At 55.2% G+C, this 13490-nt stretch overlaps 1 protein-coding gene across 4 annotated transcripts in view; it reads right to left on the bottom strand.

The window, feature by feature from the left end:
- The window catches only part of PPIL2 (peptidylprolyl isomerase like 2), a 26995-nt gene extending 13505 nt beyond the window's left edge, over positions 1–13490 (bottom strand). For all 4 annotated transcript variants that reach the window (XR_004345339.1, XM_032602382.1, XM_032602381.1 and 1 more), the window contains exons 1-8: positions 13329–13490; positions 11148–11197; positions 9510–9555; positions 7730–7792; positions 6781–6832; positions 4159–4210; positions 832–923; positions 191–280 (exon numbers count right to left, since the gene is read on the bottom strand). Coding sequence is in view for 3 of the 4 variants with exons in the window: in XM_032602382.1 (XP_032458273.1) it covers positions 191–280; positions 832–923; positions 4159–4210; positions 6781–6832; positions 7730–7792; positions 9510–9555; positions 11148–11197; positions 13329–13360 (477 nt within the window). In the remaining variant the exon portion in view is untranslated. The remainder of the gene's footprint in view (positions 1–190; positions 281–831; positions 924–4158; positions 4211–6780; positions 6833–7729; positions 7793–9509; positions 9556–11147; positions 11198–13328) is intronic.

Below are 13490 nucleotides of genomic sequence, written 5' to 3'. Positions count from 1 at the left end.
GAGCCCCGGACTGAGCAGGCAGCCTGTGTGGAGGCCCAGGGTGACTGAGGGCAGGGAGGGTGGGAGGGGCTCTGCCAACGGCCGGGACAGCTGGGAGCTACACAGGCAGGGGGCTGCGAGACCACTGAGGCAGGAGGAGCCAAGGTCCTGGGCGGGTGGTCCCCGGGCAGGCAGGGAAGGGGACACCCACCTGTAGGGTGATGATGTCCTGCCGGGAGAAGGGCTCGTCGGTCAGCAGGTCTCGGAAGTTCTTGGCCTTGATGTTTAGCTGCTCCACCGCCTAAAGCCAGGAGAAAGTCCACTGGTCACGTTGCCTGGCCCCCGACCTGGCAGCCCAGAGCCCACCCAGAGGTAGGGAAAGGACCAAGTGGGGGCAAAAGTGTGTGCCACCAAGGGGCGGGGCTTCCTGCGCCCCAGACAGGTTGCCGTCGTCACACATCTGTCTCCCAATGAGCCACCCGAATCCATGACCCCAGAGCCCCGCGGGGCCAACCTCCACGGATGGGCGTGAAAAAGGCTTAGGGAGGGTTTCCCGCATCATGGGGCCACAGCCCTGCCATCTGCACCCAGCCCAAAGCAGGCCCAGAGCAGGACGGGTGTGGAAATCAGGACCCCCCCGCCAACATGTGATCCCCTGGGGCGGCACTAGGAGCTGAGGTCCCTCCAAGGTCTTTGCCGATGCCTGTGGGGGGCACCAGGGAACAAGGACCTGCTCAGTGGGCAGAACTGCCCCGGTCCAGTCTGGAGGACACGAGCAGGCCCTGCCATCTCTCCTGGATGCGCCGGTGGCTCTCACCCCATGAGCCGGCCTGGGGCTCCCCAAGGACCCACCTCGTGGGCGTAGACGTTGCCAGTGGTCCTGATGGCCACGATGTAGCTGTTGTTGGTGAAGACGGTGAACAGCACAGGGCAGTGGTACTTCCCTGGAGAGGAGGCACACGCCCAAGGTCAGAGAGCCAAGGTCAGAGAGCAGGAGAGGCGGAACCCTGCATCAGCACGTCCAGGGTGACCCGGGGGACAGCCCACAGCTCAAGCTCCTCCTCCAAGAGCATGAATTCCCATTCATCCTGCAAGACCCAACCCCTGCAGGGCCTTCTTCAGCAAAGTCGGCCTTGTCAGCCCCCAGCCCACCTGGCCTCCCTCTCCACCTCGGGCATCTGTCACCCTTGCCCACCCACCAGTAGCCTGTCCTTCAGACCCTGCCTCGTCCCCGTACCTCCTGTGTCCCTCGCCTGGGTTACTGCAACCAGCCCCGGCTGCCCTCCGTGTCCTGCCCCACCCCACCAACACCCGCCCACAGCCAGGGAGCCTGTTCAAGTCCCAGCAAGAACACTGCAGAAAGGGGAACACTTAGAGATGAAAGACCTTGAGTTGTATGGACTCTAAAATTCCTGATTTCAAAACTACAAAGAATAATTATGAGAGCATTCTGGAAACTTGACCACTGGCTGGATAGTCAATGATACTACGGCATTCCTACTAACTTTTTAGATGTGACAACGGTATTGTGGTTATTATTTCTTAAATCTTTAGCTTTTAGAGATGCACACTGAAGTACTTAAGCACAAGATAGTATGATGTCAGGGATCTGCTTAAAATCACCTGAGTACATGCAGAATGCTAGCATAAGTAAAATCAGACACGTTGACAATGAATGGGAGCTGAAGCTGGGGATGGATACAGGGCAGGGAGTCACACAGTAATTCTACTTTCTTTTTTTTTTGGCCACACCACGGGATCCTAGTTCCCAGACCAGAGATCAAACATGGGCCCCCCACAGTGGAAGTGCACAGTCCCAACCACTGGACTGCCAGGGAAGTCCCGAATTCTCTCTACTTTCACATCCCTGAAAATGTCAACTTGGGACTTCCCTGGTGGCACAGTGGTTAAGAATCCGCCTGCCAATGCAGGGGACACAGGTTCGAGCTCTGGTCCAGGGAGATCCCACATGCCGTGAAGCAACTAAGCCCGTGTGCCACAACTAGTGAGCCTGTGCTCTAGAACCTGTGAGCCACAACTACTGAGCCCACATGCCGCAACTACTGAAGCCCACACACCTAGAGCCCATGCTCTGCAACAAGAGAAGCCACCGCAATGAGAAGCACACCCACCGCAATGAAGAGTAGCCCCTGCTTGCTGCAACTAGAGAAAGCCCACATGCAGCAATGAAGACCCAATGCAGCCAAGAATAAATTAATTAACAAAAAAAAGAAAGAAAATAAATGATGCTGTCTTTAAAAAAAAAAAAAGGACTTCCCTGGTGGCACAGTGGTTAAGAATCTACCTGCCAATGCGGGGGACATGGGTTCAATCCCTGGTTTAGGAAGATCCCACATGCCACGGAGCAACTAAGCCCGTGTGCCACAACTGCTGAGCCTGCGCTCTAGAGCCCGCAAGCCACAACTACTAAGCCTGCATGCCACAACTACTGAAGCCCACGTGCCTAGAGCCCATGTTCTGCAACAAGAGAAGGCTGAACACTGCAACGAAGAGCGGCCCCTACTCGCCGCAACTAGAGAAAGCCCACGTGCAGCAACGAAGACCCAATGCAGCCAAAAATAATTTTTAAAAAAATTTTCAACTAAAAGACAAAACAAAGCCAAAAAAAGGCAATCTCTAGATCAAAGTTAGTAAATTTTTTTTTTTTTTTTTTAGTAAAAATTTTAACAAAGGCAAAGTTAGGTCAGATCTTTCTTGCTATAATCTCTGAGTTCTCCCGTGGCCACCCCAGCCCCGCATGACTGCTCTGCACCCCATCCCACCTGACTCTGGACCACAGACCCTGCTTCCCGCTCCGCTCACCCTGATGCAGCAACACTGGACTCCTGGCTGTGCCTCGGGGCCTTTGCACAGGCTGAGCCCACTGCGCAGAATGGTCTCTCCACATCCCCACAGGGCTCCCCTCCTCTGCCCTTCCTCCCCCTCCCCCCAGATTTATACTCAAACCCTGTCAGCGAGTCGTCCTGTGACCCTCTCTCACCCTGCTTTACCTCTGACCTGTTCCATGCAGCACCTGACGCACTACAGTGATCTCATTTCCAATTTCCTCCCTCCCTTTTGTTCCGGGAGAGACCCGCCTGTCTTGGTCTCCGCACACAGCAGGCGCTCAGTGAACACTTGTGAAGGAGACACACCGAGGGCCTCCCTGAATCACCCGCTCTCAGAGCAGGGAGCCACGTGGCACCCAGGGACCATCTATGGGGTGCTGTGCTCCTGGTCACCAAGGCCCGCTTGCTCGTTCACTGCCATCTGGCACCTGCTGGGAGCCAGGCCAGCCTCAGCTGCTCCAGCATGTCCCGGAACACGCCTGCCCAGTGAGCCCCGACACCGACCTCAACCACGGCACCCGCACGCGCCCAGGGCACGGCGCCAGGCCCACAGAGAACCGAGAACAAGGTGGGTGTCCACGGAGGTCGCCTCGGCGCAGGCGTCTGGCCAATGAGAACAATGGAGGGTGTGGAGGAGTGCAGAGCAGGACCCCAGGCCTGGACTGGGGCTTTATGACCAGTGCCAAGTGGAAACCAGCCCAAGAGCCACCTGGCAAATCCGTCAGACCCCCCACACCCACTGCCTGGCTGCCTGCCCTGGGCCGCAGCCTGAGCAGCTTGTCTGCAGCGATGACTGGACCAGAGCCACGGCCAGGCAGGGCCTGTCTCCCATGGGGCCCAGCTGGACCCATAAAGGCCACCGGAGGCCCACACGGCCCAAGTGCCCTTGGGGGAAGAAGTGCCCCAAGCCGGAGGTTTCACCCCCACCCCAGCTTTAAACTTTCTGGACCTGGGCTTCCCTGGTGGCGCAGTGGTTGAGAGTCTGCCTGCCGATGCAGAGGACACGGGTTCGTGCCCCGGTCCGAGAAGATCCCATGTGCCGCGGAGCAGCTGGGCCCGTGAGCCATGGCCGCTGAGCCTACGCGTCCAGAGCCTACGCGTCTGGAGCCTGTGCTCCACAACGGGAGAGGCCACAACAGTGAGAGACCCGCATACCACAAAAGAAAAAAAACGAAAAACAACTATCTGGACCTTTAAGAAAAAATTATTAGCCTTTGAGAAATCAAAAGCAAGCCTCCAGCCTGATCAGAAAGGAACAAAAACTTGGTGAGAGGCGGGGGCCTCGGGTCCCGCGGGCCAATCCTAAAACTGGCTGTAAAGGATTACTCACCTTCACTGTTCTTTGCAAAGTTCAGCTTGATCAGGGACCTCCCGTCCAGTTTCTGAAAAAAGCGTAATTAATAATAAGTAACTCACATGAAAAAGGGCAGAGGCATCCGAACAAACTTTTTGGCCAAATCAATATCTCCTCAGCTGGGCAGTGGGGACCCAGGCATTTGCCCTGCTGTTCTGCTGTGTGACGACCCAAGAAACACCAGGCACGACAACGTGGGGGAAGAGGAGTCAATACATGCAAATGCCAAGAGGGGATGGGACGGGATCCTTTCTCAAAACTTCTGGACTTCGTCTGCGGCTCACCTCTTCTCCAGGAACCTGGACAATAAAGCAAAGTCCAGCAGCTGGAGGAAAGCTGCCCAGTGGGGAGGCCTCTGTCAGAGGAAGTGAGGGGGCAGCAGGGAGACCCTGGATGGGGAGGCACAGGCCCTGCAGCAACCAAGGGCCAGCTCCAAGGGCCACGCGGAAGAGACACCACTGAACCCAGTTCTGCCCCACGTCCTCCCTCCCCTGGCACAGTCCCCGCACCCAGCCCAGTGCCCACTCCCTGAGTCACCTCGGCCCTGCCTTCGTTAGCCAACCACCCCCCCACACACACCTATGGACAGATGGTGGGCGCCCGCCCCAAGCACAGCCAACCCAGGGAGACCCACATGCAGCACCCTCCTCCTGGGGTCCCGGGAGGTGATAGGAGCTCACAGCAGCTGACACCACAGGGACGGTCCTCAGGGCCGCGGCCGCGGGGACTCTGGGCACAGGCCGGGAGGGGCACGGGCCCCACTTGAGGACGCACCACAGACTCCCTGACAGGACACCCGCAGCAGAGGTGGTGGCTGGGGGCAGGCGATTGGCATGCTGTGGGGCTGGGGAGCACCCGGGGACCGGCTGGCCACAGTAACCGAGGACAGGGGGGCCAGAGGTGGACGAGGAAACACGGGGGGCTGGGGGGCGATGGCAAAGCGCAGCCCCCACCGACAGAGGAGCGAGCCCCAGCCTCGACACAGCCGCAGCCTGATCCCAGGGGAGGCAGTGCATCCCGAAAACAAGGCCACCGCCCAGGGCCCCAGAGTACACATCCACCTCCAGAACACAGGTAACAAGCGCACAGCTGAGCAAAGACTGAACCCACGACACTTCACACGTCCGAGGCTGGTGACCAGGACCCTGCTCACACCCCTCTTCTGCCTCCCTCCCTCCCCCTAGCCTCACCACACCCGGGTTCTCTTGGGCCTCCCCAAATACGATGACAATGACAGCCTCCACTCTCCACAGGGCCCCCAGGGTCTGTCACAGAGCTGACCAGGCCTAATCCCGGCAGACAGGGCTCTGACCACCACCCAGCCCAGCTCCCAGCTTCGCAGTGCCAGTCACCACACTGCCCGCCACTCTCCCAACGCAGGCCGGACTTCTATCAGGCTGACACCCTGGGGGAGCCAACCTGGCTTCCAGGGTCTGCAGAAGGTCCCGCCCTCCCTGCTCGCCCACCTCTAGCCCCTGCACTGCACCTCCTCAGCCTGCACCCTAGCCCAGGCTCACCCAGCACCTCTTGCCCAGAAAGTACACGGCCCCTGCTGCCTCCCTGCTTCCACCCTCACTTCCCGGAGGTCTGGTCCCGACACAGCAGCCAGAGCCAGGCTTCCAAACAGGCCAGATCACAGCTCGCTACGGCTTAACCCATCTGGCCTCCAGCCCATCCAGAACGAAGCCAGGCTCCCTCCAGGGCTGGCAAGACCCCCCCGATGTAACTCAGACTATCTGCCACCATCTCCCCTCGTCCCCAGGCCACAGCTTCCATAGCACTGCTCCACAGACGTCCCCAGGTCCCCCATCCTCCTCTGGTCAGCATCCCGTCCCACTCTGCTCACAGTGCCAGGCCCCATGCTGCACGGCTAACCCCTTTCTGTGAGTGAATGGGTGCAACCGAATAAATGTGGCAGAGGGAAGGCGAGCTGAGAAGTGAACAGAGAGCAGCAGGAGGAACGGAAAGTGGGCGCCCTGGGGCTTTACAACAAGGCATGCGGAGGGGCAGGGGGTGTCCAGCAGGGAAGTATGCTGGAACTCGACTCCAGATTCTCTCCTGCACCTGTATGTGTGACACATCAACAGCTGCTTAACCTAACTCTCCACAGAGTACACGTCACAGAACGCTGGTGCCCACAAGTTACATCACCCAAAGAGACAGGTGACTCCTAGAGCTGCCGAGGGTCTAGGACATGTATCTCCCCTGACGCCGCTGATGAGAGTCTGGAACAGTGCGACTCCTCCAGGGTGCAACTTGCCAGGAGCTACCAAGCCGAAAACGCAGCCCCCAGCGTCCAGCAGTCCCAGGGGTACACCGCATGTGTGACCACCATCTGCAACAGCAGAACTCCAAATGCTCCCCCGAACTGTGCCACCACAGGAGGGCGCACGGACGCACTGACACCTCGGGGGTGGAAGCAAGGGGCAGTGGGGTCACCAATCAACTGCGTCCACGACCGAGGTAAGACAGATGCCTGCACACGTGCACACAAGTGGGGAACACTCCAGAAAGGACCGGTGTGGGTCCTCCACCACGTTCCTGTACCTGACACCTGGTGTTCACCGGCATCACCAAAGCTCCTGCACAGCCACCTACCTCTCCGTTGCTGGGGTTGGTGCCATACTTCTTAAGCCAAGGGACAATGTTCCTGAAGGGAAGAGGACAGTGCGCGTCAGCGGGAGGGCCGGTGCAGCCTGGCGACAGGGCCACAGTGCAGGGGGTCTGCCTCCAGGGGGAGCTGGGAAGGGGCTACACTCCACTTCACTTTTTGCCTCATCAGAGGAAATGGGGGAATATTTCTGGCTACATGGGCTTCAAAGTACGTTCAGGGTTTTTACTCTACTTATGCATAAACATGGATAAATACCATTAACAGAAAAAGACGTACATACAATGAAATACTGGGCCAGCATCAAAAATCACACTTCCAGAGAATTCTGAATGATATAGGGGAGAAAAGCTCTCATCTGAGTGAAAACTGGATCCTGAACTATCTTCTACAGTGTGACCTCAAGCAGGTTACCACAAATGCACTCCCAGAAGAGCACTCCAGACACTGGCAGTGCTTTCCCCGGACAATGCAATTATGGCCAGTTTTCCCTTTTCCTTTGAAGTATTTTGCAAATCTTCTAAACTGAATCTGAACTATGAGACAATTACAGAAGCTGGTTTACATTGGGACATAAAACTGAGCATAAAGCTTCAAAGGGAAGGACTAGGAAATTATGCGCCTCAACTATGGCTCTGCTTCATGAAGTGAAAGCTACTCAGCTCATTAACACTCTAATAGGTACAGGGTGCGAATTAGAGCACTAGGGACCCCCACACGGGGGAGAGGCCAACGCCCCTCCAGGCAGAGGTCACAGCAGCACTGCCACCTCATGCCTGAGGCCCATCCAGGGCTCCCAAGGCTGCTGGGACCTCGGTGTGTCCAGGCTCAGCACTGCCTGGAGCCCAAACACTCCAGCTGGCCCCACAGCCCCTTCCTGAGTGGGTGTCAACAATCTCACCACATCTGTTAGTCAGAAGTCAAGGGAAAACTCACAGCAAGTCAAAGACGACGCCTTCGGGGGTGCAGACCGGGTAGACAAAGGGCTGTAGAGAGAGACTGAAGAAGGACAGGGTCACTGCTGAGCACTGCCCCCTCCCATCCCAGGAGACTCTGGGGGCAGGGGGTTACCACGGTCTGGAGGAGCCCTGCCTGCTCCTGGCTGCACAGCAGGCTCCGTTCCCGCCATGTTTCCAAGGAGCGGGTAAGTGCTCAGACAAGACCTGACGCCCGGGAGCCCTGGGTAAGTTCCAGTGCAGGGATATGGGTGTCGAAGGCCACTTCCTGCCTCGTGGAGGGTCTGCTTCGGAAAAGCAGAGCCCACAGGTGGAGGAGGATGGTATCCAGTGGACTTCCTTGAGCCAATAACCTTTTCTTCTGGCATGGGGTCTCCATCACTAGTCATCAAGAGCCCTGGCTGACCTGGCTTGTTTGTATATCAGTCACCTACGAGTTTGGTCAGCACAGGTCAGGCACCAGGACCTGGACAGCCTGGCGGCATTGGGGTCACCTCCCCGAATGCTGCCCCAGGGAGCCCTTGTGGGGAGTCCTCACCACCGCCCCCTCTGGCCCAACCTTCTACTCTAACCCAGTAGTACTGCTGGGGACCAACCAGAGCAGGACCCAACAACAAGGCAAGCTCCAAACAGCAAGACAGTGAACATGTGTCTTCTCCTAACAGGGCATGAAGGGCACATTCTCAAAGCACGTGTTACCCAGAACCCAAGGTAGTTACAAAATGGGCGAGACACACAGCAGAGACCTCTTGGAAGAACTGGGAACCAAAGATTTCCATAGAACCAATTTACAAGACTACATTTCCAGGAGGCTGATGACAAAACTGGTGGCGGTGGTGAGAAATGCAGCTGATGATGTCTGGGCCTCACTTGTTCATACTTCCTGAGCCAAGTGAAACAGGTGAAGCCCTCACTCACCATGTGGGGAGCCTCCTGGAAGCCCTGGGCAGATTCAGCGGCTGCACCCCCAGCCTCCCCTGTCCCCTCACTGCCCTGTGGTATCGGCTGACCTGCCTCACCACAGTTCTGGGATCACCAGGAGAGCTTGGTCAGCTCTCAAGGCTCACCCTGACCTATGGAATCAGAACTTTGGTCAGAGGGAGAGGAGGGCAAGATGGGGAGAATGCTGTGTAGACACGTGTGTCCAGGACAGAGCTGACTACTGCTCAAACTTGGGGAAACTCAAGCCCATGGGGACCACCAGACCTGCCCACTCCCCCAAGCCCCAATGTGTTGGGGTTCATTAGTCTAATAAGGGTGGGAAGAGACATCCAAGTGGCTGTGCAGCTGGGTCCCTCCCCGCCCCCACAGTGACCTGCATTCTCAGGGAAGGGGGAGGGGCCACAGTATCATGACTCTCGGGGCTGCTGTTACTACTCAAACTCTGGACCAAAAGGAAAGCATTAAAGCCCTGGGCTCACAGTCAGACCACTTCCTAGATGGGATACCTGGGAGAGGGAGCTCACTCTTCGAAGCACTGATTCTCTCAACTATAAGGCAGGCTTGATGACAGAGCCTACCTACCTCTGTAGGTAAGAACAAGGTTAAAAGACAATGCACATAAATGGAGACACAGAACAAGCAGAAAACCATCATCATTTCTTTCCATTGCTGGGTCCCTTCTTCCAGTCCACGGAAGATCCGGGTGGGAGAACGCAGACAGAAGCTACACCTGCATCTCCAGGGATCAGATTCACTGTCAAACAGTTGAGTACCCGAGAACAATCACGAGGGAAATGTTAAACTCTCCAAACTCTTACCTGCAGTGGTCAAAAGGTAGACGACGAAAATCTGTTTGTGCGATATCTGTGTAAAATGAAAATAAAGGACAGAAAACTTACTCTGTAAAAAATTTCACGTATGTACTCTATCAACAAGTCAACTACGTTTTAAGAAAAAGTGCATGTAAGTCATGGGGATGAAACGCACGGCATGGGGACTGTAGTCAATGATATCTTAAAAATTGTGTGTGGTGCTTCCCTGGTGGCTCAGTGGTTAAGAATCTACCTACCAATGCAGGGGAAACGGGTTTGAGGCCTTGTCCAGGGAGATCCCACATGCCGCGGAGCAATGAAGCCCGTGCGTCACAACTACTGAGCCTGCGCTCTACAGCCCGTGAGCCACAATTACTGAGCCTGTGTGCCACAACTACTGAAGCCCGTGCACCTAGAGTCCATGCTCCTCAACAACAGAAGCCACTGCAATGAGAAGCCCACGCACTGAAAGAAAGAATATGCCCTGCTCGCTGCAACTAGAAAAAGCCCACGTGCAGCAACGAAGACCCAACAGTCAAAAATAAATAAATAAATTTTAATAAATTAATAATAATAATAATTGTGTGTAGTGACAGATGGTAACTAGACCTATTTTGGGTTTTGTTTTGCAAGGCACAGAAATATCAGACCACTGCATTGTGCACCTGGAAGTCACTCAGTGTTACAGGTCAACAATACATCGATAAAAAAATAAAAACCTGTTAAGATCAAGAAAAAAAAGAAAAAAACAAAAGAAAATGCTGATGTAAATTACCCAGTGCAAAAATTGCTGTGTACTAAAACCTTTCTCTAGACAGAACCAAAACGTGGGGTACATCAAGAAAGAGCTTAGAGGAAGAAGTACATACTGCAGGTGGGTTTCTGCCACAACCCTAACTAACACCCCTGCTGTGGGGCTCCCTCTTGGCTTTGCTTTCCAAGAGGCTGGGCCAGTTTTGCTTCCACCAGTGACCGTGACAGTGCTCTTTTGACTGCAGCCTTGATAGCTTTAGGTATTATTGCTCTTTGCATTCTTTTTTTTTTTTAATTTATTTATTTTTGGCTGCATCGGGTCTTTATTGCTGCACGCGGGCTTTCTCTAGTTGCAGCGAGCAGGGGCTACTCTTTGTTGCAGTAAGCAGGCTTCTCATAGCGGTGGCTTGTCTTTGTTGCAGAGCACAGGCTCTAGGCACGTGGGCTTCAACAGTTGTGACATGTGGGGGCTCAGCAGTTGCGGCTCGTGGGCTCTAGAGCACAGGCTCAGTAGTTGTGGCACACAGGCTTAGTTGCTCCACGGCATGTGGGATCTTCCTGGACCAGGGCTCGAAACCATGTCCCTTGCATTGGCAGGCGGATTCTTAACCACTGCGCCACCAAGGAAGTCCCCGTTCTTTGTATTCTTTATTAACTTGACAGAGAAAATATTATTGTAACCTATGTTAAAAAAAAATCACCACCAATATTAAACATTTTCTCCTATGTTTAGTGTATTTCCTCTTTTGTGAACTGTGTCCTCAACCCGTCTACTATAGTTTCCATGTTCTTATTAACTGTTCATTTTTACACTTACTGCATTGTGAAGGCATCATTCCTTAATTATACCCACACACACACCAAAAGGAACAGAAGGATTTCATGCCTTACCTGGTTTCTTGCCACCATAGAAGTGAGTGTATTCAGCACAGGTAATGTACCTAGAGAGAAAGATAATCTTACTACCACCTCTTTATAAAAAGAATAGGGCTTCCCTGGTGGTGCAGTGGTTAAGAGTCTGCCTGCCAATGCAGGGGACACGGGTTCGAGCCCTGGTCCGGGAAGATCCCACATGTCGTGGAGCAACTAAGCCAGTGCACCACAGTTACTGAGCCTGCACTCTAGAGCCCGTGAGCCACAACTACTAAGCTCACGAACCACAGTGACTGAAGCCCACACGCCTACAGCCCATGCTCCACAACAAGAGAGGCCACCTCAATGAGAAGCCCACGCACTGCAACAAAGAGTAGCGCCCGCTCCCCACAACTGGAGAAAGCCTGCGTGCAGCAATGAAGACCCAACGCAGTCAAAAATAAAATAAATAAAATAAATTTACAAAAAAAAAAAAAAAAAAAAAAGAATAGTCTCTGGAAGTAAGAAGTTGATAACCGAAATCATTTCACTCATTTGGAAAATGCTTTTTTAACACGTACTATATGTCAGGCACATAGTGAAAAACACAACAGAACAAGGGGATACACAAACTATTAAGCAAACCCAAACGGTCCTGCTCCAAAGAGCAGGGTTAACAATGAGAAGCAGCTGGCCACACCAAGACCTGGGGAGAGAGCTTTCGGAGGCCGAGGGACCAAGCCGACTAATCACGTATAAAAGCCCTGAGGCAAGGGCTTCCCTGGTGGCGCAGTGGTTTGAGAGTCTGCCTGCCGATGCAGGGGACACAGGGTTCGTGCCCCGGTCCGCAGGGATCCCACATGCCGCGGAGCGGCTGGGCCCATGGGCCATGGCTGCTGAGCCTGCGCGTCCGGAGCCTGCAACGGGAGGGGCCGCAGCAGTGAGAGGCCAGCTTACCGCAAAAAAAAAAAAAAAAAAAAAAAAAAAAAAAGCCCTGAGGCAAGAAAAGCTAGTGTGTTTCCAAAGAAGGGCAAAGCCACTGAAAAAGAGTGCACATGGGGGCACAGGGCCACTGATCATGGAAGCGCAGGTGGTGGTCGTATCACAAGGGGCCTCAGGGGCCGTGGGAGGACTCTGGATTTGCTTCAGGCGGGATGAAAGGACCCTGATCTAGCATGAGTCCTCAAAGCATCACTCTGGCTGCTGTGTGCAGAGGGTCAAGCAACAGGCAGCAGAAAACCAATCTGAGGGTGACTACAAAGGTCCAAGAAGGAGCTGGCATCAACTTCACCTGCGGGAGGACTGGTGGACGAGTGAGAAGTGGTCAATTCCTGGAAGAGCCAGCAGGACGTACTGATGGACAGGAGGCAGAGGGAGCTAAGGGAAACTCCCAGGCTTCTGACCCCCAGCGAGGAGAGAGCGGTGTGACCACTGAGATGGGGAAATGGGGGAGGAACAGGCTCAGGTGCTGAAAATCAAGAGTTGCTTCCCCGTGGGGCAAAATGAATTCGAGAAGCCCATCGGATCTCCAAGTGGAGGTGTCCTAAGCAAGACTGGAGAGATCCCACCGGGCAGGATGTAAATGGAGAGGAAGCCTGGGGGAGGAGACGTAGGAGGTCCGGAACAGGGGGAGGAGGATCCATCAGAAGAAACCAACAAAGAAAGACCCCTGAGGTAGCCTGAAAACAAAGAGTGTGGTGTCCCAGGCACCGTACAAGGGCTTCAGAGGGAGAGAGGCGGTCAGCCGCGTCCTACGCTGCTGAGAAGCCCAACAAAACAAGGACTGAGAACTGACTGACCCCCGGATGGAGACGCACGGAAGTTACAGGATCACGACAAGAGCAGTGCAGCGGGCAGAGCCCGACTGGAGTGGTTTCAAAGGGAAAGCAGAAAACAGCCGATCGACACAGATGTTCCTCTTCTTGTCATTAAAAAAATCAAAGAAACTCGATGGCAGCTGGTGGTGCCAGGTGGGTTTGTTTTAATTGGAAGGTGCTGTAGCCCGTGAGCAGGCTGGGGAGCGAGAACCGCGCCCGGGGAAAGCCGGCGGGGTCAGAGCTGGAGAGCTGAGGGGCCGAGGGGACAGGACTCCGAGAGACCCGCGCCTGAGGGAGCCGCCCCGCCGGGGGACGGCGGAGGCTCCCGGGGAAGTGACGTCGAGAGGGACTCGGCGCGGCGCAGAGTGCGGACAGGCCCGCTCCCGGCGGCGGCTCAACTTACATCTTGTCCTTCTGGTGCTGTCGCTTCCCCATGGCGGCGGCGGCGGCGGCGGCGGCGGCGGCGGCGGCGGCGGCAGGACCAGCGAGCGAGAAAAAACAACGGCACACAACTCACACCGCGTCCTCTCGGCCGAGCTCCGTAACTACTTCCGGGTCTCTCGGA

Source organism: Phocoena sinus, chromosome 14 (genome assembly GCF_008692025.1).
Source record: "Phocoena sinus isolate mPhoSin1 chromosome 14, mPhoSin1.pri, whole genome shotgun sequence".
Classification (NCBI taxonomy): domain Eukaryota; kingdom Metazoa; phylum Chordata; class Mammalia; order Artiodactyla; family Phocoenidae; genus Phocoena; species Phocoena sinus.
The sequence above is the reverse complement of the archived record's forward strand: the minus strand, read 5'-3'. Positions and strand labels throughout refer to the sequence as shown.